The sequence below is a fragment of the Zalophus californianus genome, chromosome 12 (genome assembly GCF_009762305.2).
Source record: "Zalophus californianus isolate mZalCal1 chromosome 12, mZalCal1.pri.v2, whole genome shotgun sequence".
In the NCBI taxonomy this organism is placed as follows: domain Eukaryota; kingdom Metazoa; phylum Chordata; class Mammalia; order Carnivora; family Otariidae; genus Zalophus; species Zalophus californianus.
In genome coordinates this window covers 35,939,912-35,966,067 of record NC_045606.1, presented here as the reverse complement: position 1 = coordinate 35,966,067, position 26,156 = coordinate 35,939,912, and the positions used below count along the sequence as shown (strand labels likewise).

At 34.4% G+C, this 26,156-nt stretch overlaps 1 protein-coding gene across 5 annotated transcripts in view; it reads right to left on the bottom strand.

The window, feature by feature from the left end:
* VPS50 (VPS50 subunit of EARP/GARPII complex) overlaps window positions 1-26,156 on the bottom strand; it is a 140,986-nt gene that overhangs the window by 77,610 nt on the left and 37,220 nt on the right. For all 5 annotated transcript variants that reach the window (XR_003516456.1, XM_027573936.2, XM_027573939.2 and 2 more), the window contains 3 exons: window positions 17,744-17,786; window positions 16,283-16,381; window positions 14,675-14,815 (listed from right to left, as the gene is read on the bottom strand). Coding sequence is in view for 4 of the 5 variants with exons in the window: in XM_027573936.2 (XP_027429737.1) it covers window positions 14,675-14,815; window positions 16,283-16,381; window positions 17,744-17,786 (283 nt within the window). In the remaining variant the exon portion in view is untranslated. The remainder of the gene's footprint in view (window positions 1-14,674; window positions 14,816-16,282; window positions 16,382-17,743; window positions 17,787-26,156) is intronic.

The window sequence follows — 26,156 nt, the reverse complement described above, 5'->3', positions numbered from 1 at the left end:
TTTGTGGAAGCAAGTCAAATCTCTGAAACTCAACTAGGAAGTAGTAAAATAAAGGAGTTGTTAAGCTCTGGAGTCAGACTACCTGAGTTGGGTTTATGCCAAGAATAACAGGATGGTTTAATCCAACAAAATCTATTAATATAATTCACCATATTAACAGTCTAACAAGAAAAACCAAATGATTATCCTAATAGATGCTGGAATAAACCTTTTGACAAAATTCAACAGCCGTTCCTAATAGTAACTCATAAAAAAATTAAAATGGATGGATATTTCTTTAAGATAAGGAAACTAAGGCAATACCCACTGTGGTCAGGAACAAGACAAGGATGCCTACTATCCCCACCACTATTTAACAATGTTCTGGAAGTATCAGCAAATGTTATTAGACTAGAGAAAAGAGTAAGAAGCAAATAAACAGGAAAAGAAGAAATCAAATTATTTCTATCTTCAAATGATAATAATACATCTAGAATATAACTCTTAGAGAATCAATAATAAAACTAACTCAAACAAAATAATGTAGCAAGGTAGCAGGTCATAAAATTAATGCAAAAAACAATAGCATTCATATATACAAATAATAATCCATTCCTCATACCATACACAAGAATAAGCTCCAAAAGGATAAGAGATCTAAATGTAAAAAATAAAACTATACTAGCACTAGAAGAAAACTTGAGTTAATTCTTCTCTCAGCTTGATATAGGGAAAGTCTATGACTCAAAATTCAGAGGTAATAAAATATAAAATTTGATACATTTTAGTACATAAAAATTTTAAAAAAGAATTTACATGGCAAAACAAAACACCATAAGCAAAGTCAAGACAAATGACAAACTTGAAAAAACATTCACAACATATATCACAATAAAGAGTTAATATCCTGCATCTATAAAGAACTCTTAAAAGTGTTGGGGAAAAAGACCAAACATCCTATATAAGAATGGGAAGAAGTCACAAGCAAACTGCACAAATAGAGATACAAAAATGGCCATTAAACCTATGAAAACATGTCCAACTTCATTCATTAATAGGGCAAATGAACATTAAAACTACAATAAGACACAAACTCTCACTCATCAGATTGGTGAGAATTTTAAAGCTATTAACAAAGATTCTCTCCTTGACCAAACTCTAGCCAACATCCTCTAAGTTCTCTTCTCAACTAGGCCTCATTCTTGGCCTATAAAGACCAGAAAAAAACACTAACATAGTTTCTAACAGCCCAAGGCTGCATCCTTAGGATGACCCTAGTCCCCGATGAAGTGCCTCTCTGAGAAAACTCAAGCGTGTTTGAGGTAACACCTGAAGATAGGGCCCCCATCTCCCAGCCTCTGAGGGAGAGAGTGGGAGTCTAACTTCAATAAGCCCAGTTAGCACACCCAGAAGGGCTGCACAGGGACTAATCCCCACTTCCTGTTTTCTGCAGTTTTTCATTCCCTGACTCTGAGCCCTGCCTCATCCCCCTCCCTTTAAAACACCCAGTCACCTCTGTACAAATGGAAGGTGAGCCTGGTTCACACCGGATTCTTTTCCCTATCTCAACAGTATATTACTAGTTAAAAATCTGTCCATACAACTTTAATTTAGTATTTGGCTTTGTTTATCTTTGACCCTCTATTCTGTTGTCGAGGCTGTGAAAAAGTACCCACTGTCATACATTGCTGGTGGGAATGAAAAATGATATAACCCTACGGAAGGGAATTGGCACGGTTTAACAAAACTACATGTGTATGTTCCCTTTGACCCAGCAATCCTACTTCTAGGAATTTATCCTGAAGATACCCCTCAAACAACGTGAAAATATATGTGCACAAGGTTATTCATTGTGAAGGATTATTTGTAACTGCGAAATATTGGAATCTATCTAAATGTCCAAACAGGAGATTGGTTGACTAGACTACTGTTCATCCACACACAAGAGTACTACACAACTATGAAAAATAATAAGCTGATACATGCATATTTAATTTTTTTTAATTAAAAAAAATTTCTCCTGGTAACCATCTGTTCGTTCTCTATAGTTAAGAGTCTGTTTTTTGGTTTGTCTCTTTTTTTCCTTTGTTCATTTGTTTTGTTTCTGAAAGTCCACATAAATTTTTTTCTCTGACAGACGTATTTCACTTAGCATTATATTCTCTAGCTCCATCCAGGGGGGGAGGTGGGTGAGAGGATGGGTAAAATAGGTGAAGATGATTAAGACTACATTTATCTTGGGGGCGCCTGGGGGGCTCAGGCAGTTAAGCATCTGACTCTTGGTTTTGGCTCAGGTCATGGGATTGAGCCCATATCAGGCTCCACACTGGGCGGGGAGCCTGTTTAAGATTCTCTCTCCTACTCCCTCTTCCCCTCCCTCCTCCTCCAGCTCACGCTCTCTTGCTCCCCCCCCAAAAAAAAAAAAAAAGAGTACCCTTATCCTGATGAGCACTAAGTAATGTATTGAATTGTTGAATCACTATGTTGTACACCTGAAACTAATATCATACTGTATGTTAACGATACTGGAATTAAAATTTTAATTTAATTTAATTTTATTATGTTATGCTAGTCACCATACAGTACATCATTAGTTTTTGATGTAGTGTTCCATGATTCATTGTTTGCGTATAATACCCAGTACTCCATGCAATACGTGCCCTCCTTAATACCTGGAATTAAAATTTTTAAAAAAATTTCCCCTTCATGACATACATATATGAGAAAGGGAAAAATTTTAAATTATATGTATAACATATGTTACACATACAATATAAAAAATATATATTTAAAATTATACATGTCATAAGAAATAGAAAAAATTTAATGCATATATCTGATATCATCACAAAAATAAAGAGAGAAGATAAACAAGAAAATACTGAAGTTAGTCATCTTTACAAGGTGGGGTTGGGGATGCAATGGAAGAAATGTAAGAGGAAGTGACACTTCTCTAAACATACCACATTGGCTATAGGTACATATTCAGAGAAGAATTAGAATGACCATCCAGATTTACACATGGCTTGCAGAGATGAATAAAAAATATTTTTCCATACTTATACCATAATTTGGAGTAATTTTTATGTTTACATTTCATGTTTACTTTTGCAATTACCACTTTACAATAAACCAGTCTTGATTTTTCCCCCCTTGGTTTATCTTTATCCCATCATTACGTATCCCTTATAACACACTCATGTAATAAAAACTTGATACTGATGTACAAGGTCAGGAAAAAGCTAAAAGCAGAAGGCAAAGAAAAGAAAAAAAATCACAAAAACGTTCTGGGCTGCAACTCCCAGCAATCATTCACCTGAATAAAGGTACTCTTTTACAAGTCAATTTTTTTCTCACCTTCATAAACTCAACTTTACATAAATTTATATTTATATTATGCAAATAAATTTAATCTAATATCCCAACATTCTTTCGGGTAGATAAAAGGAAGACAGTGTTAGTCTTATTTCTTCCCAAAGAAAAACTACAACTATACAAATAACTGTGTTATAGTTCACCAATTAATTTTTGTTACACTTGTCACAGTTTAACAAACCAGAAAATTGAATCTTAGAACTACTACTACCTTCTATTTTCTACCCAGACGCTGTCTAGCTACATTATTTGCCTATTTATTTGAGGAAAAGGAGGCTCTTTACTATGTTACCCCTTGATGATTCGCTGAAATGTAATGGGTTTGGATGAGATACACAAAGACGTATATGCAAATTCTTTTCCAAAAAAAAAATGACATTATTGAAGTTACAGCAAGCTTTTTCTCACCAAACTGATCCAAGTGTAAACAATTCACAAATCTAGCTAAACCACTGCACATGCCTGAAAGTCTTCCAAAAGAATACAAACTGCATTATCTTCACAAATATGTTCACATGTACAAACATAAGACTATGACATACTGAGCACCAGATAACAAGATAACTGTTGCCTAAATTTATATTCTAAAATAGAAACAAATGTAGAGATTCTTTGTACTAAATACATATGCAGTAAATAGTTTAAGAAAAGAGGGCAAGGTGGGAGAGAGAAAAAATACTGTTTTCAATACATTTAAGCCCGGATATGTTAACTTCTGCACGTGAAGACCATGATAGCAATAAGTTAAAAGAGTCCTTTCATTTTAAAACTGGACTCCAAAAACCACTTTTCTCTGTACCATGCAATCAACTGGTGTCAACTCTCATAGCAACAAATGCTTCTCATGCTTTTAACATCTTATTACTAAAATCATTCACAACTAGTGTTCTCTCATCAATTTATAAGAATCACCTCTAAATTTCAAGTAGAGAATCTTATCACATGGACATGGGTGAATCATAACTATAACAAAAGAAATTCAAAGAAACCAGCAAATAAGCAAATAATTGCATAAGTAATCAAAAAATAAAAGATAGGCCAAGAAGAGAATTTGAGTTTCTGAATTAACAGACCATGAAACTTCCCCCCAGACATCGATTCTTCTTCACACCAGCAGGACATAATAGAAAGAAGCCTGCAGAAGGAACTGGAAGCCCCAGGTCCAGCCAGCACAAGTTCCGCAACTTAGTGGTCAAAGCCCTTACACAATAAACCACTGGGGACTGAAGTTTCTGCCTTTCATAAAACAGTGTTAGACATTCCTGGATCTGCCTACATCATCACTAGTTTAATCCGCCCACCAATTACTAAATACCTAACACTTCATCTCAGTTCAAGTCCCAATTAAGGGACGATTCATTTAGGATAAGACCAGAAATATCAAGGCAGGGGAATGCCATACTCTAATTCCAGTTCCATGTTTGTATCACCTATCAATAATAGCAATGAAAGTCTTAAATTGATCTATTTAGAAAATATTCACAGTGAGACACCCCAAAGAACTAAAATAACATGTCTTTAAATTCTGTTTTAAAAATTAAGAATAGGGGTGCCTGGGTGGCTCAGTCATTAAGCGTCTGCCTTCAACTCAGGTCATGATCCCAGTGTCCTGGGATCAAGCCCCACATCGGGCTCCCTGCTCAGCAGGAAGCCTGCTTCTCCCTCTCCCACTCCGCCTGCTTGTGTTCCCTCTTTCGCTATCTCTCTCTGTCAAATAAATAAATAAAATCTTAAAATAAATAAATAAATAAAAATTAAGAATATATGGGAAACAGAAATTTAATTATCAAATATTTTTCTGTGTTCTAGAGCTATTCTCCATTGCTATTCTTTGGCTGAAAGCTAGTAGTTTCAATTCATTCAGCAAAAGTTGTGAAGTGAGTGGGAAAGAAAAAGAATAGTATTTTAGAAATATCTCAAAAAACATGTAGAAAAGAAAGTATATTTTAAGTAATATAATTTTTTAAAAATCAATAACCTCTATACAGATAACATACATGTCTAGTAACTCTGAGGATTATAAAAGGCAACAAATATCGTTGGGGGAAGGATTTGGAGAATATTCACAAATCTGGATGTTATAATGTAACATTATAAGTAGAAAGTCCAACACAGCATTTCCACTATGCTTCACTATTCAAACATCAAAATAGGCTTCTTAATCAAATCTTGATTAACACTTTCAAAAAATCCACAGATATGATATGCTATTCCATCACTGTCAGCTAAAGTAATACTCTGCACCTTCCATTTCTGCTATTTAACTACTTCAACCAACCTACCTGGTCAAAATAAAAAGGATGAAATTAGCTTAGTAAAACCAGCAACATCTCTGCCTTAATTATAAACAATAAGTAAGAATCTAGAGGTCATTTTCAAAGAACATGAAATGAATAGGAGCAGCCTTTTCCAATTTGAAGCACACAATGAAAAAAAAAATGCCATCTTTTAAAACTTGCTTACGTGCAGAGCTAAGTGGTAAATATGAAAAAAGGAGGATGCCAGATTTAGCTTTTTAATTATTAATTTGCTTTTATACACATCAGAAATCTCTATTACCAAATACCTACAAAAATTTCAGGAAGATGATTTTTAAATTACAACATCAAAATAAAAATTCTTAGGATTATCTTAAATTCTTAAGGTATTTTTTGTTCTTGTTTCATTTTGATTTAGCACTCTAATCACATCCTGACAAACATAAAAGGAACAGATGTCTTGGCATCCTCACAGGGACCCAAAACTCCCAGCGCTGCCATCCCCCCATCCCCAACTTCATACACACACTGATAGATGGATTTCAAAAAACAACAGAGTTAGCAGTATCTCTAGATGAATCCTGTTAGCACTGTGAGCTACATCACCAGAAGCTGGTACTACTGCCTGTCTAGGAAGCTTCAGGAAGTATGCTGCAGATCCAAATAGCACTAGACCCAGGAGCTAAAAACATCTCTGGGGAGGCTGAACTCTGGACCTAAATAAGTGTCTGGGCCAAGCAATTATAAGATCTCTCCAACCACTAATTATTTCTGTAAGGGCCAAGCTGTACAAAATACGAACATCTTCAGTACTTTCTAACCATTGGAAGCCAGAGATGTGCACAGTATAGTGGAGTGGATAGCACACATTTGGGCTTGGGGCCCAATTTTGTGACCTACTTGGTCATGAGGCTATAATACCACTTCATATATCTAAACACCCCTAGGGATAAAGCAAATAACCTATGTTCTCTCTGAAGCTTTAAACACTATGACTCTCCAAAGACAACAATGTACATAAGCTGTAGCAAAACTTTCCTTGTACCAAAATAGATTCACTCATGATTTAAAAACACAAACATATGATGGTAAGAAAACAGTCACTCTCATCTCCCAGGCATTTTTCCTTAATACTAAAATTATATATATACCCACAATATCATATTTATCTGTATGATATAAATGATCCTAACTTGGAACTAAGTGACTAGCACCTCCTGAAATTGCTTGCAAAGTACTAAACTGTGAAACAGAAGTGTCTCCTCTACACCATTGGAACTAAGTAACTAGCACCTTGTGAAATTCCTTGTGAAGTGCTAAATTGTGAACAGAATGGTCTCCTTTAAACCATTCTCAGGTTTTTTTGAATTGTTGTTAAATGGCCTGAATCAAATAGCTTAATACTATAAAATAAGCAAAGCAGGTATAATCAGAATACATAATAATCTTTCAAAGTTACAATCGATAAAATGCTGGGAACCCCTAAACTGAGATTATCACCAAAAAAAGGGTAGTATTTAAATGTAAAAGCACCATCAAATTAAAAATAGGGTTTCTTGAAGGTCTCAAGAACAGCCTTCTACCAGTAAATTATTTTTTGTTTCTGCTGGCAGTGCATGCCATGCTCTAAAAACAGGTTAGGTCTTTAACATTTACTCCCAGCCCTCCCCCACCACACACACACACACACACACACAATTAACATTTACTCCCAACCCTCCCCCACCACACACACACACACACACATTTACTCCCAACCCTCCCCCACCACACACATACACACACATTTACTCCCAGCCCTCCCCCAGCACACACACACACACACACAATTTACTCCCAGCCCTCCCCCACCACACACACACACATTTACTCCCAGCCCTCCCCCACCACACACACACACACACACACACACACACACATTAACATTTACTCCCAGTCCTCCCCCACCACACACACATTAACATTTACTCCCAACCCTCCCCCACCAAACATACACACACATTTACTCCCAGCCCTCCCCACCACACACACACACACACACTAACATTTACTACCAACCCTCCCCCACCAAACACACACACACATTTACTCCCAGCCCTCCCCCACCACACACATACACACACATTAACATTTACTCCCAACCCTCCCCCCACCCCACCCCCCACCCCCCCCCCCACACACACTGCCCAGCAGTCTACACTACACTGACAGGTTCTTAGACTTGGGCAGCCCAGGGGCCTTGCCACACCTGAGCCAGTTTCAAGTGACCAGGAAACCCCTCCATTTCTAGTCAAAGAGGGAAGACTGGCTACGTAAATAACTACAGCCCAAAGCATGCACTCCAGAGGCACTCAGTCCCAGGAACACTGAAAACAACCAAATCTTCACACTGAAAATCCCGTTAAACCAAGCCAGAAGACCTATGGTTCCTTTCACCTGCCCTAGGCTCTCCTCCTCTCATGCCATTGCTCAGGATATTTCCTTATACTTCCCCAGGACCCAGCTACATACAGTATGCTGTTGAAATCCAAGACCCTCAAAACTTGCAGCCTCCTCTTAACAATAAGATACAGTTTTGCCTTCCTTGGGCCCCAGTAACACTTTACGTTGTTTGAACTTTTCTTATCCTACCTCTGATCATAATTAACGTGACACCTTACTGGGTTATAAATTCTATAAACCCTTATCTATCCTTGTTGAGCTGAATTGATTACTTGATTAACAAATGCTGAGTGATGATAAGGGAACTGGCTTATGCTTAGCAAGTCAGAATATTAAGAAAATGGAGTCTTGTGTCCTATGCCAGCATCCATGAAAGGGCAAGGTACTAGCTTGTCAGTTTATAAGTAGGATAAAATTTCAGACCCTTCACGGTTCTTGACAATCCAGAGAGTAAACAGCAGGGAAAATTTTTCCTTTCCTAACTTTTGATCATTAAATTTTGAATTTTAAAAAATTACCAAAACCTAGTTTTTATTTTATTTTAAATATATAAACATCAATATATATTCATATATAAGAAAATATACCAGTGCTGATGGTAAAAATATGTGATAATAAATCTGACACCTTTATTCTTTGGAGTATTCTAAAACTGACCTGAGGAAGCAACTCAAGTAAATGTATAGTATTACTCTTCTAACTGAAATGACTTTTCTCTTTGAGCAAATGTTCAAATTCGTAGCTTCCAATAAGAGAGAACAGGTCTACTCGCCTAACAAATCAACCAAATTAACTCCAACAATCAATTAAATGTCCCAGTTTAATTTCCTTCACATCCTAAATATGCCTGAGTGATAAACAAAATAAATTATTCTTGATATGCTACCTTCTGGTATCTGACAAGCTAATAAATACAAAATAATCAACATTCATGTGTACAGGGAAAGGGATAAAAGCAGACATCACTGATGAGGAGTATAAATTGAAACACACTTTCTAGAGGGCAATTTTGGAAAAATGAACCAAAATCCTTATAAATGCAAAGCCTTTGACAATGCAATTTCATTTCTCATCACTTATCCTAAATAAAGACGTGTACAAAGATTTAGCTTTAAGAATATTTACTACAGTGACAAAAACTAGAAATAAAATAATGACAAAAACTAGAAATAAAATAAATATCTAAGAACAGGAAACTGGTTAATCCACAGGATCTTACACTGAAATAGTCAAGCTATTAAAAGTTATGTGGGTGGCATATTTACTGAAATGAAAAATTATTTATAACATAGAAAGTGGGAAAAATGTTATAAAACTGTGTATACAGCGTAATCCTACTTTTAAAAGCTATTTGCTTACAAACACATTAAAAGAACCAGCTTTTCATGCATAAATATTAATTTTTATTTTCTTCTTTTTGCTTATATATATTTTTCTACAATTAATGTTTTATTTGTATGATTTCAAATATGTATATTTTTAAGAGTAAACATGTTAATTAATGATTGCTTAATTTGTGCAACTACTTATATAATCCACATTCTAACTCTGTAAAGACTCTAAATAATGTAAGAACACATAAATACCAGACTAGTTTAAGTCAGAAAACAGTTAGCAAAAGAATAAAGAGGCAGTTAATTCTATAGAGAAGCAAAAACATGATTGTTTGATGAGAGACAATAAATTCTTCATAACAGAAAATGCCCTGAGAACTTGGGAATAGAAACATGTTTTTGACTAAAAAGAGGAATTTGTCTTTAGGTTTCTATATGAACATCAAAATAAACTATACCTTCAACAGAGATCTTACGAAAGATATTTACTAACCCTCAAAAAAACTGACATTGAATCCAGTATCAAGAGAGAGTACTTACAAGAAAAATTTTATAAAGCTTAGAAGAATGGAATGTTAGACCAGCAGTTCCTTTGTCTTTCTATGATGTATGCACATAAAGCATCTGTAAAAGTACATGGCACAGGGGCACCTGGGTGGCTCAGTCGGTTGAGCATCCGACTCTTTATTTTGGCTCACGGCATGATCTAGGGGTCATGAGATCAAGCCCCAAGTCAGGATCCGTGCTCAGCATGGAGTCTGCTTGAGATTCTCTCCCCTCTGCCCCTCCACTCCACAGCCCCCTCCACTCATTCTCTCTCTCAAATAAATAAAATCTTTAAAAAAGAAGTCCACGGCACACAAAAGATTCACAATGTTGGTTTTCTTTCCCTCATACTTAACTTAAATTTGAACTGTGTCAAACATCACACCAATTAGAGACAAAGAGGGCAATTTAATTTACTCAAGAAACATTTACTAAGCACCTCCAATGTGTCAGACTCTGAGAAAACATATACTGAAACGATTTCAAAGTTTTTTCTAAAAAAACTCCATTTTTCACCAAAGTTATTACTACATTATCAAGTTCATTTCAAAAACAGAACTCAAAACTCATTAAGCTCATTTGGAAATGAAAAACTGAAAAATGGTTGGGAAAATTTCAGCCAGCGTTAGCCAGCTCTATTATCATAAAATTAATCAATAACATCCTAATTAACATGTTAATATAACCTTCCCAAGGAAATCCAACAGCCTGCCAAAGAAGGTTGTAAAAAAATTTTTTTTTAAACTTTCAAATAACCTACAAAAAGTTTCTCTACAAGGTCACTAAATAAATAACATCCACTTAGTGTCTATAAATCTCTCCACAGACTGGTATCAACATGCAGGGATACATCGACGTAAATGCAATCACAAACGAGGCTTAATTTTTTTAAGTAAATAAAATAACTACTAAGCCCCTTTCATTAGCCCTTTCCAGAAATGAATGAGGTTTAATTCTCATTTGAAAATTTTGCTAAGTATCAGTCATTTATTTGAGCTTCAAAATAATGTATACGTTTTTAAAGGAGCCTAAATCATTGATCTAACAACTGTTCGCCAATAATTCAAGAAAAACAGGAAAACCAGACTGAAAGATAAACTATAAGAAAAATTGTGCTTCTAATGAAATCATTCAGAAAACATTGTTTAGTAAAGAAAGAAAAGTAAGTACATGCAATTACAAAATAATTTCAAAAAGCTCAAAGCCAACTAAGTTTTTAAACTGAGAGCAATGGTTGACGGGACACAAATGGCAGAAATGTCATAACGGGATAGGATGCTGCTGGCCTTAAGAACTCTGAAGTTCTCGGTTTACCAGAGTAAATAAAAACAGAATGCTAATTTTACCCCAGATTTCTTTGTAAAGGGATATCAAAAAACTTCAGTTCAATTTCATTCTAACCCATTTAGTAATAGATGGATATGAATGGTTTAAAATAATACTAGAACAAGGGCAAGCAGATGATTAGATCTCTTCATTTCCAATCTCTTTCCATTTAAAGGAAACACAATTGTTCCCGTTTACAGGAACTCCACCCCTCTCTCAACTCTGATGAGTATACTATTTCATGTATTTCATTTTTTAATTTTATATGTAAACTCTATGATTAAGGGCTTCCTTCAAAATACTGCTACTATACAGAGAAAACCAACTGCCCAAAGGCCTGAATTCTTTCTTCTCATTTCTAAAATCTACCAGTCAACATGTTATATGCATTTCCCGAGGGCTCTGTTGCTTCTTTCTTACCTGACATTCCATTGCCACATACACTCTCCCATTAGCACATCCTCAATAAGTATTCTCAGTTACTTTTAATCAGAGCTAAAATGATTCCCAATTGCTATATATTGAAAAAATCAAGAACCTTACATTCTAATACAAGGCTCCTTCACAAATCATCTCCCTTGCCTGAGCTGTGCCATTCCAGATCCTTTATATGTGTTCTCACCAGGAAAACATATTTAAATCTCCTTTCATCAGTTTATTTATTAAATTTCTAAGGGTTGCTTCCATTTTTCCTCTCCTGAGCTAATCATCTTCATTTACAGAACTCAGTTACTAAAAGGTCACATCTTTTCATCAAACTTACAAATAAACAAATCTGATGAGAAATAATTTCTTCCTAATCTTCCCTGGCTTAAACATGTCAAAAAGAATTCAATATTATAAAACAAATTAAAACTTAGTTAGGTTTCAAAGAGATATCCACATCCCTGTCTGCCTGTGGCAGCACTGACTTAAATACTTCTAGAGGCCTGGGGTAATTTCTGAACTTCTTTAATTTCTTATTGAGAATTGTGCCAAAGAAAATGGGCCACCTTAAAATGCATCACATTCTTCACCTCATTATTCAGCTCCCCTAAGTCTGTTCTCTCAACATAAAGAGCCCACCATACCTAATTCTGTTAAATCCTTTCCTCAAAAGAAATTCCTTCATGAAGCCATCATCAACATTTGCTACTATTCTCACCACTTCAAAACTCTTTCAATGAATGTTTTAGCACAGCTTGAATAGAAACCAGAAGTGTACAATTGCATTGGATTATTAATAACCTATGTGCTGGCTGTTCTGGGTGGGAGGGGGGTTTCTATCCCTAAGCTCTAGTATACCAATAAATCACTTGTTTCCTTAATTTAATTATATATACCTCACTACTATCACACATAGATAATTTTATAAAGAATTACCAGATGTTTCTTGGAGTCATTTTAACAAGCATTAACTCAAAATAAAATCAAGAAAGATAAGCCCTTTGTTACCTGATAATTTAAATATATACACAGCTTCAAAAGTCAGTTTAAAAAAAAAAAAAACAGTGAAATAAATTCCAAAAAAAACAAAAAAAAAACAAAAAAACCCTAACAACCTATGGTAAACACTATAAGCATAAATTTTTGTTCATAAACATTTATAAGTACAACTTTCAGCTTTGCATTACATAAATGTAAAGAGGACTTTCTCAAGAAGCAGGAGCACAAATATGTCTTTGACTTAAAAACATATAAAAATTTAATGGTAACAAAGTATACTATGCACATACACAAACACACACCACATTTAACCAAAGTAAAGAAGACTGAAGGACAAAAGCCTAATTTGTTTAAAATGTTTGTTTTAATTATTATCAGTTATTTTCTGCTGTAACAGAGAAATCACCAACTTGTAATAATTTGCTTTACCATTTAAATCATCTCTTCACAACAGCAACACTAATAGAATCAAAAAATGAAATTGATTTCTTGTACATTTAATTTAAAAATATATACTATCAACCTAAGAAAATATTTGAATAAGAACAACACATTTCAAAATCATTGAACTTTAACAAATGATGACTGTACTTAAAACTGGATTGTCAAAAATGAAATTATGCAACTATATCACACTTTAAGTTAATAATCATTAAATTTTTGAGTCTCATGATTTATGAAATGATTTTAAAGACATTTTTTAGCTATATTAACAACCATCCACTGTCATTATTAACTTAATCCTTCATCTATCATATATAATTACATCCTCCTGGAATATTTATTATAGCTCAAGTAAGAAGATTTCTTCAGATCCCAATGAACATATAACCTGCACTTTTGACAAACTCACCAAAGAATTAAGATTCTCTTAATTTTATACTAATCCCTGGACATAATTACAGTAGAGAATAGACATCTACTTCCTAGAACTGTTATTTTCTGTGTTGATATTACAAATAATTCAAGAATGTCTCCAGTGAGAGACACAGAACATTCTTGAACTAGAAGTAAAGAGACCAAGGTCAACAATAACCACCACATTGTCAAATCAAGGGTCAATTCTGTAATATCACCTTATGACATAGGTTTACAGTCAATTCTCCTTGAAATACTTACCTCTGTAGGCTGTTCCACCATCTCCTAGTTTTTCCCCCACCCAGCTAGCTGCTCTCTCTCTGACCCTTCTTCCTGGTCTCTCCTCCTTACCTAATCCCTGAATGTCACAAGGCCCAAGGGTCCCATGGCTCCTTTATCTACACTCCTTTCCCAATCTTCTTATCAAGTATCATGGCTTTAAGTACAATTAGTTTCTGATGACTCTATCACTTCAGCTCTCATCTCCATAAGTTCTTTTATCCAACGTTATCAAACAGAATTCATGACTCTCCACTATAAATCAGTCTTCCTTGTAAACACAAATGACACCACTCACTGTTCTCCCAGTTGTTCATCATTCTCTTTTCCTCACACCCTACATCAATCCATCAACAGGACCAATTCTAAAACAGCCCATCTCAGTTCACTTCTCACCTGTGGTTATATTACCTACAGACCTCTGTTTCTTTAAGAATGAAAGGAAATTGGTTACAGATGCTGACAGAAACAGCATTCATACACACAGAAAGACTGATGGAAAGTGTATACAGGAAACCAGCTAAGATGACTGCTTAGAAGTACCTTAGATGCAATCACAGAAGAGAATTAAGAGCCTGAGAGAAAAGGGTAAAAGAAGCTATGACAGAGTAAAGAGTCCATTTAGAAGCAAATGCACTCCATCAATCTGTACCATCTCATCAACCTTTACCATTTGTGTGACTCAATCTTCCATTATGAGAAAAAGAACAATATGGGAGAAAAAAAAGCTTTCGGCAAATGTATTTCTTTTTATTTCAGTAGCATCTTCAACTAATAGGTGCTAAGAAAAACGGGATATAAATTCAAAAACTAAAAGAAAGGCAATATGAACAGAACTAAGTTACTACATACTGTACAGAGATCCTTATATTGCAGCTTTTGGAATTTTGTATCTGTGTTTCCTGAACATAGTTCCACATAACCAAGAACAACTTGAAACACAGTATTATGAATGGCTTGAGTGAAGTGCATGTGAAGTTGATCCATTGCTGTCTGTGGAAAGAAAAAAAACATGCAACATAATTTCATGTTATTAAAATAAATAAATTTCAATGGACTTGAAAAACATAGGAAAAAATCTTTACCAATTATAGATACAGCACAAAGATCACTATTATTTATAAAATTTTAATTGTACTGATTATCTGCAAAGAATCCTTCAAATAACCACAACATCCTAACCCTAAAAATAAATCTGAATCATGAACCCTGCTTTGTTGCTTTGTATTTATCCATCCTGCCTATATTTGGTATCCATACTGCTCTTTTTTGGACATGTCATGTAAAAATCACACCTTTGGATCCCCTCTGTGTCATTCCCTTACATTGTTCAGGATGCTTCTCAATGGTTACCTTCTCAGAGAACCCTTTCCTGACTATCCTGTATAAATCAGTGTCTTCCATGACTCTATCCACCTACCCTGATACATATTTCTTTATAGCACTTGTTACAACCCAACACCCTGTCCATTTATTTCTTTAATGTTTGCTTCTGTTACTAGAAGATAAGATAGATGAGGGCCCATATTGAGGTGCCTGGAGCAATGCACACAATAGGGGCTATTAAATATTTAATGAGTAAAAGAATTAGTCTAATGAGGGTAATTAGAAGTTATAATCATATTTTCAAAGGTCTTTAAACATGTCCAAAATTACCAAGTGTCTACCTTCTTTTAATTTCTCCTCAGTAGCTTAAGATGTGCAAGATAATTAAGTAAACAACCAAATTTCTTTATTCAGACTTAAAATGCAAGCAGTTTCAATGGTTTGGTAAATTCTTAGATCTCCTAAGAGATGGACAGGAGACCATTTAGGGGAAGAAAACATTTATATCTATCACATTTAGCTGTTTTATAGATAAATGTATAATCCTGTACAAGCAGAAGGTACAAATAACTTTCAATGACCCTTGCTGCAAATTTTTCAAGGAAGCCCTTGAGCAGTAAGAGAATGTAAAACCATGCACCATGGGAGTAGTGAAGTCATTCGGAAAGTAAGAGAATCCCTTGAAAAATCTGATAAATGAAATGGAGCTGTTTTACAGATAAACATACACACTACACAAAAGTTTACATATCACTTTGAGGGAAAGATGCTGGCCCATCTCAGAACCATGAAGCTCCAAATTAAGAAGTTCTTATTCAGGACCAAGAGCTGAGGTAAAAGACTACACATCCCCTCCAACTAAATTATCTTATAATAACACTTCAAAAAAAAAAAAAAAAAACTATGTAAAATTGTGAAAATATTAAACCTGACAACACTTCATAGCTCAAAACAAACTTCTGTCATGTTTTAATCACACTCCATACACTGAACCTATGTGAATATGGCATAAAAGTATACTTTGTTAAATGAAACTTTTTAAGGATACTACATTAGTAATATTCAGACTTGAGCATTCATAAAGATCAACATATTCCTGATTAAGAAAAAAGCAAACATTCTTTCAAAACTAACCTGTGTTTTTCCAAGAAGTCGATAAGCCTGCTGAACCTTGGTGTAATGGTTTATGTCAAAATTCTTGCAGATTTTGGAAAGAGCTACATCCAACTGTTCCTATGGAATTAAAACAAGAGGCAAGAGGCAGTTAAGGAATTGTTTTCAAGGTATTGAGAGGAAAGTATTAAGACTAATTTTTCATTTCTTAATTAATATCTAAAGACATTTACTATCACACTAGATTTAATAGTCAAAATCAAATTTAAATAAAAATATAAATAGATTGTAATTCTCATGCATTACCAACTATAATAAGTTTACTAAGATGTCATTAATAAATGAGGAATCTAAAGACCCATACCTAGTGTTTCAAGAGACACATAAGTATAAATAGTTACTAAAAGTAACTTTTTATTTTTACTTTATGTTTCCTCATACATCTAAAACTTACAATTATGTGAACTGAATTTATAGGACTATTAAAAAATAACAGTCCTTCTATAATCACTGAAAAGTAATTCTCAACAAAACTACATTGGCCTTAAAAGCACATACCTCAAGATACATACTTTATATCTAAATGCATCAACTCTGTCTAAGGATTTCTATTTCAATGATTTCATTTCAAAATAATGATTCTCTACCTAAGTACAGAATAATATTGTATACTGAGAGTGAAGAAATACTGTGCTTTCAAAAGAAAGTCCTCAATATTCAAATGATTATTTACTTAAGGGATTTTCAAAGCATTATCTTTATGTTTATCAAATAAACTGCCATTCTTACAATTAGTAAATAATTGCATTTATGATGAAAACGTACTTTCACAAAAGGTTGTTTGAAAGTCCAGCCTCAATTTTTATAAGTACTCTCATCAGGAAAATGATAAAATAAAATACCAGAAAATAACAAATAATTCTTATTAAAATCAATACCCTGCTTTGCAAAGATTGCCAAGTAAAGAGATGAACTCTGAACAAATGTAGGAGGAAAAGCAAGACTTCATGCTCATAATGACATATCTTTTCCTTTCTATTTCTATATTTTGATGAACTGTATGAAATATTAGAAGGTTTAGGAATTTAGGAGGGTTCATCAGCCAATAATTATTCTTATATAAATTAACTCACTGAACTAAAAAGTTAATAATCAAAAAATAATTAATACATGATAAATACTTTGGCTATAATTTACATGAAAACAAATCTATGATTAACAGTTTTGGGATCTTTCTGGATAGGGTGTTTTCAGATACAAAATACCATTTTCAGATCCCACAACTCCAATAGTATTATTGAGTTTACAAGTAGATTAGCATTAACTTAACCATGCACAGATATCCCAAATTAAAAAAAACAATAAAGTGTTGTGATCTAGAACACTGGTAATAACAAAAAATCATAACATAAGATGCATATGTACTATTCAAAAACCTCTGAAAAGAGAAAAGCACTTAACTTATGATGTAATCCTTCTTACCTCAATTTGTTCTAAAGTATCTTGAAGCTTTGAATTCAATTCACTATCAAATAAAACAGAGTTAGATGTGACTATCTTTAACAGAGACAAACTAAGTGCTCAAAAAACATATACTAGCTGAATAAATAATTCATAAATTCACAGATAAACAGTATGAGCAGTAAGATAGGTTGATTCTACAGACAGGGCTATAAAGCAAGAAAAATAAAAGGAAAAGAATTAGAAAGAATAAAAGAGTCATAACTGACAGCAAAAGAATTGTATAGGTAGAAATTCCTAAAGAATAGATAAAAACTAAGAATTCAAGAAATCAAAATTGATAGCAAGTTTTAAAGATTAAAAAGTATTATATAGATAAAAGGTAGAATTTCCAAAGTAAAAGCAATTTCTATATACTAGAAACAAAGAATTAGACAATAAAAAATTTTACCATTTCAAAAAACCAAATAACTAGGAATAAATCTAATAAAAAATAGGCAATACAAAACTGAGCTAAAATAAAGAATACTGAAATACATGAAGATATATACTGTGGAAACAAACTATAGCCTTCAATATCATTAAGATATCAGTTCTCACCAAAGTGATCTTCTAGAATAACTAAAATTTTAATTAAAACTCCAACAGGTTTTTCTTTCTTTGTGTATGGAAAATGTCAAGCTGCTTCTAAATTTATGTGGAAACTCAAATAATAGGCAGGAATATCTTGAAGAGCAATGTTGGAGGACATATACTAAAATAGGCAAAGGTTATAAAGTCACAGCAATAAGATAGTGTGGTACAAACAGAAGAATTCATAAACTGATCAAACGAACAAGAATAAAAATAAAGGGCAAAAGGCTTGAACAGATACCTGACAAAGGAGATACCTGATTGGCCAATTAACATACAACAGGCACTCCAAGTAGGCATTCAGGAAAAGCAAATTGAACCTACAATAAGACAACATAACAAACAACCAGAATAGCTAAAAATATTTTTTAAAAATTAAAAAAAATGACATCAACAAACGTTGTCAAGGATGCAGAACAAATGGAACACTGAATTCAATGTTGGAGGAAGGGGAAATTGATAAAACCTCTTTGAAAAACTGTAAGATCTACTGAAATTCAACATACATTCATCCTATATTCCAGGAGTCCTAGATACATATCTTACAGAAATGCATATACAACCTTTGCAGCATTATCTGTAATGGGCAAAACTTAAAGCAACACAATTGTCTATGAATAATTAAATGGATAAAGTATGATATATTTATGTGATGAAATACTATAGCAATGAAAATGTATCACCTGAATCTCAAAAACAAATTGACAAAAGTCCACTATATAGAAGTCACTACATGGTAACATTTATATAAAGTTCAAACCAGGCAAAACAAACCATAGTGACAGAAGTTAGAACAGTGGTTAGGTTATCTTGGGAGAAAAATGACTGGGATTGGGTATGAAGGAAGCTTCTGGGGTAACAGAAATGTTCTATTTGCATTTCTGGGATGTAATTACACAACTATGTTCACTTTGTAAAAATTTATTTAGTTATACACTTTGGATATGTAGTTGAATCTGATTTTGTTCCCTTTAATTTTCCCTAGGTCAGTGAAAAAAAATTAAAAACCAGAACTGCTATTATTTGAATTATAGTATTTCATTATTAAAAAGGATCTGTGATACCTAACAAAATAAATACAATCATAGAGAAAATATTTGAACAAAAAAAATTAAGGCAAACTAAAATAAAATAGAACAAGTGAAAGGTATAATTGTACAAGGTATTGTTTTACAACTGTTATCTGTTTATGAACTTGACTCTCAAGGTCCTAGCAGCCAAAACAAATAGGGAGGGTCCAAGTACACAATTTAGTGTCCATAATATCAAAAACATACCAGCACTCAAGGGAAAAACAAAATAAAAAACCGAAGAAACAAAAATCACTTTTGTTGGCATTTAAGTTCTGGGAGAAAATTTTACCAGAGTTCTAAAAAAGGGAACAATAATCTTTTATCTCCTAAGGCACAACACCCTTGACAATAGCCTTATATAATATATAATAATGGATTCATGGATTCATTGCATTTGCTTCTTACACAACCTTTTAATGAAAGCTGAGGAAATAACACCAGAGTGATGAGACATACATAGATACATATATAGATACGTAGATATAAAGCAATGTATCAGAAAAGTAAAACCAATAATACAGCTACCCATTTTTTTGGTGGCCTCAGGGATAAATGTCCAAATACATGGAGGAATTAGACAATTTGCTACAAATCCTACTTATCGTAAGCACACTTTTGATTAAAGTTGAGAACTGGAGATTATTCTAGTAAAAACTGAGACTGAGCAAAACTATGTACTTTGACAACCAAAAATAGAGGGTTGATATCTTACCGGAAAAATTAAGATCTCTAACCAGGATTTATGCCTAGAAAAATAGCCACAGCCACAGCCACAGACATAGGTTAAGGGAATACGTGTAGGCAGGACTGAGATTTTCCTTAAAAAAAAAACAAAAGGGTTCTGGGACAATTTCTGTTCAAGAACAATGAATGAATGAATGAATGAATGAATGAATGAATGAAAATGAGACTTAAAAGCCCCCAAATAATACAGCAAAAATGACAGTCATGATAAGTACCTTGGCACTTAGAATTAAAAAGTTCCTCAGCTCCACCCCTTCCCCCCAATACTTCTTCTCCTACAGTTGTCCTTTCTCCCACTTTTTTTTTTTTTTAAGATTTTATTTATTTATTTGACAGAGAGAGACACAGCGAGAGAGGGAACACAAGCAGGGGGAGTGGAAGAGGGAGAAGCAGGCTTCCCGCTGAGCAGGGAGCCCGATGCGGGGCTCGATCCCAGGACCCTGGGATCATGACCTAAGCCGAAGGCAGAGGCTTAACGACTGAGCCACCCAGGCGCCCCATCTCTCTTTTGATTCAGGTCATCACCACCCATTCAATCTAAGCTAGAAATCTCTAGGTCATCTTTAATTCTTTCCTCTCTTCATGTGTGAACTGGTAAGAGAATCCCGACAATTCTACCATTTCAGTATTTCTCACATCCACCTATGTTTCTCCTTTTTCAATTATGTGTCCTAACTCAAGCATTACCACCTTTTGCTTGAATTATCTTAATGGTCTCCTAATGAATCTCTGCACACAACACCCACACCCACCCTTCAATCCATCATCCATTTATTTGACAAATACCATCAGCCTACTGTATACCAAACACTGTACAACATCCTCCAAAAAGCTCTCAGGGATAGCTCTGACCAGGGGTCTCAATATTCTACTTGATCCGGCAAACACAGTTTTTCCTCTAGCTTATATGTGAAAGGCTTCAGGCAAGGCCTGATCAGTCCTGTGGGCCTGACCATTTCCTACTATCACACATCTGGCAGTTTCGTGTAAGTTACCTGCCTGGTCCCTACAGACATCTGAGTTTGCAGCTTGTAATTAAAGCAGAAATAAATTCATATTACTCCACTGCTTTAAAACATTTGGTGGCTCCCCCCAATAAACCAAAGATAAAGCCCCAAATTAGTATAGCATGTAAGATTCTTAACAATGACATGAAAAATGAACTTCCCCTTCACTTTTCAGTGCCTAGATTTTAGTCATGTGGACTACGGGCAATTCCCCTAAGAACCTCAGACCTTCACACCCTCTGTTCTTGTATATAATGTTCATGAGAACTAGAACATACTTTCTCCTTTTCTCACTCACAAATGTCCATCTGTCTTTCCAGGCCTATCCTAATGTCATCTTTTCTAGGAAGTCTTCCCCTTCAGACTGTTCCACTCAGTTTCACAATGCTCTGTTTCCAGCATCCCACCTGATAGAAGGGAGTATCTGTGACTGTCCCCTTAAGCAGAGACTGTGGCTTATTCTCCAGGACTCCCTAGGACTAACTAAACTCACTGCCTGACTCACTGCTGAGTCAAATTTATGATTCAAACAAAAAGAGTGAAATTTCCCCATCACATTCCTTTAGCCCCTATTTTTTACCTCAATAAATAAAACTACAGATAGAAAAAGAGAAAGGAGCATGTTTTAGAAGAAAAAGAACTGCACTGAACTCTAGGTCTACAGGTGCATTAGCAAGAAGACAAGAGAGATAAGCAGAACTAAAGCAGTTCCACTCCTCTATCATATAAGGCTAAGAAGCTCATCTAAGACACAGATATAGAAAGGCAAGAATACCTGGAATAATAACTAGGTTAGAACTGGTAAGCATATTCTTACAGGGAGTATCTTGAGTTTGGTGGAAAAATAAATATATCTAAGCTCATTCACAGTTGAGAGTAATGATTTCTTCAACTTGGCAACTGGAAAAAATGGGCTTTAGCGTTTATAAAATTATCATAAATCTGAATGGTTTTACTGCTTCTATTACTTATGGTTAAAATGATTCTATATCCTATGTATTAAGAGTTAATGTAAACATGGTAATGTAAATAGTATGTATAATATTTTAAATATAAAATCTATAAATCAAACATTTTGGCTTTAAAATGTTTTTAAGGGGCACCTGGGTGGCTCAGTCAGTTAAGCATCGGACTCCTGATTTTGACTCAGGTCATGATCTCAGGGTTGTAAGATCACACCCTGTGTCAGACCCCATGCTGGGCCTGCAGCCTGCTTAAGATTCTCTCTCTCCCTCTCCCACTGCCCCTCCTCCACCTCACCCCCCCTCCTAAAAAAAATGCTTTCAAAATCTACACGTGCATTTTGACAATTTACTACTAATTGAAAATACATATATAAAAATTATGTGATTAAGGAGTGTATATATTAACTGTACAGCCTTCAAAGAAACTTTTAGCCATCATTTAGAAACACAGATTCAAGTCATTTCAGTCAATTAATCAAAGTATGCTAAAAGGATCTACTCATAAACATTTGGATAAATAAAAGCTACATTATGGTCAAAAAATTTACCAGTTCTCAGATGGAAGGCTAAAAGCTATTAAAGGCTATCTGCAAGCTGAATAGAATGAAGTAAACAATTTTGGGGGGCACTTTTACCATTACTACAGAAGATATTAAATATATCCATAAATAACTAATATTGTTCTCTTAAATAGCTGATCTAGGACATATACAGTCATAAAATGAATCCTGGAAAGGTTGTATATAAATCAGAATTTTGTACCGATTTGACCACACAGAAAAGCAACATGGTACAGAGGTAATTAGCATTTTAGTGATCTTTCCCTGGTCTGTTATTATTGAGTCATGTGGTTTAAGTCTCTTAATATTCCTGGGCATCAGCTTCCTATACAAAAGTGTGCTAGATCCAAAGGGTTGCTTCCCACCCTAAAGTTTCAAGATCCTATTACATGCTAAATATCAGTTACTCAATAACTGCATCTTTGTATATGATTCAGTAGAATGCTAAAACTTATAAAATTAGCTTAAGTAAAATTTATACTTGCAAGTTTATACTGTATGTCCATTGACCCTGGATATTCCAGGTATTTAGATCAGAGATCTATTCCTGTGGTTTCAATCTAGTCACAGCTGGCAGAGAGTTTATTAACATTCTTCAGAGAAAACCTGACTTTCAAACACTTTGAGGCTAAACCAACAATGGTGAGATACCATGAAGTGTCCACATGGTCTTTCAAACCATGTACAGACTGTAAAAGAACTCTGAAAATCACTGAACCTATCCAGACCTCTGTCCTCACTCTGTTCAAAAATCAGAGTCCACTACTAAAACTACTAGAGATGTTCAAAATATCTCCAAACTTTATGAATTCTAATTCTAGAGCAGAGGTCAGGTCCAGGAGCCAAATCTAGCCAACAGCCTATGTTTCTAAATAAAGTTTTATTGGAACACAGCCACATGAACTTATTTACATATTGTCTATGTGCTAGGGCAGAGCTAAACAGTTGCAAGTGAGACGTTATGGCCCACAAAGCTTAAAATATTTATTATCTGGCTCTTTAAAGACAAAGTTTGCCAACCCCGTGCTAAAGTTCAATAGACCTTTCAGTTGGTCAACTGATCAAAGTTAAAACGAGAATATTTATGCCTGTGTGTGTGCATGTCTATTTACATGTATGTTGAATGTTGTAAGTACAATTGTATAACCGTATTTCATTTACCCATTTCTGATTTACCCAAAATCTTCTCATCTGAGTGGAGATTTAACTTCTTGGTTTTATATGAGCCAAATCACACACAAATTGTCTATAATTTCAAGTTTCAGTTTCTCTGTGATAAGGTAGGAACTTAGACAAAGGCAAAACAATCTGAATGCCAAATCATATTTAGTTACCTTATATCCCCTAGTTTTTATGAGTTGTCTCGTCTACTTTCAAAAACCTGTTTCCTTAGTTTATTTACTTAACATAAATACAGTAACAAACACAACTGGTAGAAATAGGTTTAGGAAAAAAAATACAACAAACTCAGCTACTGGAGATGAATAAAAATCGGCCTCCTAGCCACGAGCTTCCGCTGTATATAATAGTTATTACATTATCAGACAATATAGTGTAGTAGTGGTTAAGAGCAACAAGCTCTGCATTTCAGGAGACCGAAGTTTAAATCCTAACTCTGCCACCTATTTTACAAAGCATCAATTTCCTCATCTATAAAATAGAAATGATAATAACACCTCTGTGGAATATTTTGTCAATACCAAATAAGAAAAGGCAAGGGAAATGATCAGTACAGTGCTTGAACACATAAAAAAGCCCAAAAAATGTTAAATATTATCACAACCATCATCACTATCATCACCATCATGATTCAATTTTTAAGAGCTAAAAAAATAAAGCATTAGTGAAAAAAACCTTATTAAAATCTAATTTAGAATTACTGTACAGTTGATGCCGTCAAAGCTAACAGTGCCTAGCTTCTATTCACACTCTTATGCATGTCAATATTTCCATTCCCGTAGGGGTATAAGAAGCAAGCCATTCACAGCATGAACATTTCTGATGGTCTTTTGTTTATGTACTCTGTGTTCTTAACTGGCATATTATCCCACAGTCCTGCCTGTTAACTGCCTGTTATTATAAGCTCCTGGAGAACAAATACATTTCAAAACCTCTTGGTATAACAAGAAGCATCTCATGCAGATAAGGATTAAATAATATTTCATTCTTGTCTCAGCATCTCGGAGTAAAGAGTCTGACACAGACGACTTTCCTAGACAACTGGCGAAATTTTAGAACACCAAATAAAAAGAGAAAAATCCTTAAGTTTCTTTAAAAAAAAAAAAAAGGCACTATTTATAAGAATGAGAATAGCATCTGACCCTGTCCTACAAACAGAAGGCTAAAAGAGACAACTGACGAATGCATTCCATTTTCTAAAAAAAAAATAATTTTTCTTTCAATCATGGGTATGGAGTAAATTAACATCATTTCAAAATCTGAAAATTGATTTCCCACATATTCCATATCGGAAAAATTTCTCAAAGGGATAACTGTAACAAAACTATAACAAAACAAGACAAAGGAACATATAAAAAAGGAAACATTGTAGAAATGATAGCAGTTGAGGAGGACCTAACAAAGGTGAAAAATGTTCAACAAATAAAAAAAAACCAATAGATTTTGATTTTCATGTAGAGAGAAAGGATTACTTTTCTTTTTTTATAAGTCCAATCACTCTACTTAGTCCTGCAGATAATATTTATATAATCATGATACACTAAATACAATTTCTATTAGGTTAATTTTTCTGGAAGTAACCTACTGAGAAAACACAGAAGATTTAACTATAGCTGCAAAAAGAATATAAATGTTATAAACTTGACCAAGTACAAATAACAGTTTCACTAACATATCCTGGAAAACAGAGAAGAGAAGCAAAAGAAAGCATACCAAATTCCTATCTCTTACTGGTATTTTAATAGGAGGAGTAAACAGTCAGAGAATTAACAACTATTTACAGTGATGAATCAGGAAAAAGATATTTTAACACAGTACTTTAAATTACAATGAAATCTACTGGAAAAAAAACTAATAAGCTGTAAAAGTGGTTTACTCCAGGGAGTAGAAAAGAGAATGGTGGGTAAGGCAGAAAGAAACTTTTACCTTTTAAGACACTTTTGTTTAAATATTATGTTTTGTCATCAGATTTTACTTTACATTATTTCAAAATGGCACAGCATGGGGGAGGAGACAGAGGAAAACAAATTAAAATAAAAGATAAGGCGTGCAGGCAGTATGCGAATAGCATGCTGTCAATAACTCAGCCCACACAGACGGAGCAACAGGACTCCAGATCTACCCAGGGGTCTAGGTAGCTGGCCTGGTGACCCAGCCAAAACACACTGCTCCGAACACAGTCCCAGGCAGAGTTCCTAGGTTCCCCTTGCCTGAACCTAGACAAAGACAGAGCATGACATCTTGCTAGAAGGGAATCAGAGGCGAATAGGGGA